The sequence below is a fragment of the Phaethon lepturus genome, unplaced genomic scaffold, assembly GCF_000687285.1.
Source record: "Phaethon lepturus isolate BGI_N335 unplaced genomic scaffold, ASM68728v1 scaffold22145, whole genome shotgun sequence".
Lineage (NCBI taxonomy): Eukaryota > Metazoa > Chordata > Aves > Phaethontiformes > Phaethontidae > Phaethon > Phaethon lepturus.
Window position 1 is genome coordinate 24,049 of NW_010540125.1, and position 2,777 is coordinate 26,825.

Below are 2,777 nucleotides of genomic sequence, written 5' to 3' on the forward strand. Positions count from 1 at the left end.
GCCTCGATTTTGGGGATTGGGATCTAGCAGAAGCATCACCTATTTGTGGAGCTGTTCAAGGAGTCTTAACAGGGAGGCTCCAAAGCCCAGTTCCTTTGCCTTTTTTTGGCACAACTGTGGAAAGCTGCCAGCTCTTGTAGTCAGTTGTGGTTATAATCAAGTTCATATGCCTACTGCCTGGAATTGCCTTTTCTCTTCACCCTCCTCCCCTCTAAAGGATTTATCTACGCTATACAGTATAGTGCCATGCACAGGCACACAAGCTATCTGAATGAGCCAGCTTGGCCTAGAGAGGGTGTCTAACTGTGTGTTGTTTCCCTCCTTTATTTGCAGAGCATATGGCCCAGACGCAGTATGACAGCTGGCCTCATTCCTATGTCTCGCAGGGTATGTATTGCTTAGGCTCATCCGATGCCTGGGAGACCAGTGACCAGTCACTCATTGCATCCCCAGCAACTGGCTCCTACTTAGGCCAGAATTTTGATGAGTCCCAGACAAACCTTCAGGAAAGCATTTTGATTCAGAGCAGCCTTCTCCAGCAGCAACAGCTGCAGCAACAGCGGCAGGAGAACTTCATCCAGAGCACGGGGCTGGTCCATGTGTGGCCCCTGCAGACTGCTCAGGGTGAGGGTGGGGCTGAGTCCAGCACACACATGGAGGACCACATTGAGGATGAAGGGAACCCACAGCTGGAGAAGGCTCCTCTGCTAAACAAGAAACCCTCTCCAGAGGAGGATGATGCAGTGTGCCGGGACCTGGAATCACTGTCTCCTCGAGAGGAGATGGAACATGCTGCACTGAGCCGCAAAGTCTCAGATGTCACCTCCTCTGGGGTGCAGTCCTTTGATGAGGAAGAGGGAGAAACAAACAACTGATGCTTTCTGTGAAGTTCACATCACTGCTGGACAAAGAAAGGTGTGGCAAGGAATTAAATGACAGGGATTCTTCTCTCCAGCTCCCCATACTTCTGAGCAGACACACTTTCCATTCCTGCCATTTAGTTATCTTTTTAAACAAGAGGAAAATCTCAAAGTGATTGACACATGAAAACCTCTTCTCCCCCTCCTCAACGGACACATATTTTTGATTTTCATTGCTCTGGGCAACACATGCGAGGTGCTTGGAGAGATCTGGATTGGTAAATAATTTCTAATCTTTTTAATCCAAAGTCTTGGCTGTGGATACAAACTCCTCTGGTACTGTGGATGTGGCTGATGAGACAGGCTTGGTACAGGGAGCAGCTATGTGGCTAGAATCCATCTTGGCAGAATGGATGTTGCTCTGTGGACATGGTCCTCTTTGGTAGCGTATATGAATAGAACCTGGTTTAAAGTGAAGATACAGCTTTACAAATACAGATTGCACTAGTATTGTGATTGTGGCTTATACAGAGGATAAGGCTGTATTTGATACAGACTGTACTGAGGTGAAAGATTTGCTGTGTAACCAGATCCTCAATAGCACCTTGATATGAAATTGTAGGCTTGATGGATACAAACTACACTCCGTGGGCATGGGCTGTGCTACAGTACAGATGGTGTGGCATGAAAGAATGGATACAGATACGAATCTAACCCTGCTCTCAGATAATCATGTTTTAGTCTCTTTCTAATCTTTCATTTATTTGTTACTCTCTTTGACATTTCTACCTTCCCAGGAGCTGGCAAGAGTGGTGTGTCCTTTTGGCATTGGGCACTGGATGCCAGTGGAAAGGACATTTTCAGCTACAGAGACAGTCATAAAAAGCTGACTCTTGCAGGGGGCTTGAGAAAGAACATGTCTGTCTTGGTGTTGCTGCTGTATCCTTCTGTCTTTTACCTTGCCAGCAGTATGGGGATACCCAGAGAGTAGGCAAGCAGATTCAGGAATGGTGTATACAGTTGGCCTTGTTCCAGATCACAGATATCCAGTTTACATTGGAGTTTTCAGTTTTTGCTTTTTAAAAAACCTCTTTATATTGCTGGGTAGGTGTTCCTAACATAGCAGTCCATATTGGGAAAGGTCTGTACTCCACTCATCACTTAACAGAAACACTGCACCTGTCCCATTTCTGACACTCCTCTGCAGTGCCAAATGTAGCTGGAGGAAAAGGGGTGAAAATCTCCTATTTATTTCTTCTTCCTGCCTTTATTTTCTTCTTTTGTTTTCTCACCCCCAAGCAATGTAAATAATGCTCAGTACTTGCTCTGTTTCTTTTCCTCTCCCATCTCTTTTTTAGGAGTGGAGAAAGCTGATTTCAGGAGTTTTCCCTATTTGCACGTGTTCTATTTTTTGTGTTAAAAAATATGGTTCATTGACTAGGGGGAATTTGATCTCTTGCAATTCCTCACCATGTTTCTACAGACCTCCTTTTGGCAGGGAGGGGTTTTGAAAGGAAATTGAACAAACTGCCTCCTATCAAGGTCTCACCAGAAACTAAATAGGAGAAAAAGCAAAAGAAAAAATTGTACAAGGCTATCGATTTTGCTAGAGGACTGACCAGAACCAGCAGAGATTACCCAAGTGCTGAGTTTTAATTGCAATCCCTCTTGCAAAGCAAAACATGGGTTTAGATCAGATGCTAGATCTGATGACCTAGAGAACGGAATTTGCCTGGACACTGCCATATGGTCCCAGGGGCAACTCCTTCTCATTCTGACTCACATCTACTCTGCTTAATTCATGATATATTTGTCTCTTCTTTGCCTCCTCTTCAGGTTTGGTGTATTTTTTGATGACAGGAGAGTGATACATGCTTATTTCCTGATTCAGGTTTAGACCCAGCATATTTGCAGGGA

The 2,777-nt window shown here is 44.8% G+C and overlaps 1 protein-coding gene across 1 annotated transcript in view; it reads left to right on the plus strand.

The window, feature by feature from the left end:
* FAM131B (family with sequence similarity 131, member B) overlaps positions 1-1,185 on the plus strand; it is a 6,824-nt gene extending 5,639 nt beyond the window's left edge. Inside the window, exons 6-7 of the mRNA XM_010287359.1 lie at positions 334-510; positions 601-1,185. Of these exons, the coding sequence (XP_010285661.1) occupies positions 334-510; positions 601-875 (452 nt within the window). The 3' untranslated portion in view covers positions 876-1,185. The remainder of the gene's footprint in view (positions 1-333; positions 511-600) is intronic.
* Positions 1,186-2,777: the final 1,592 nt, after the last annotated feature.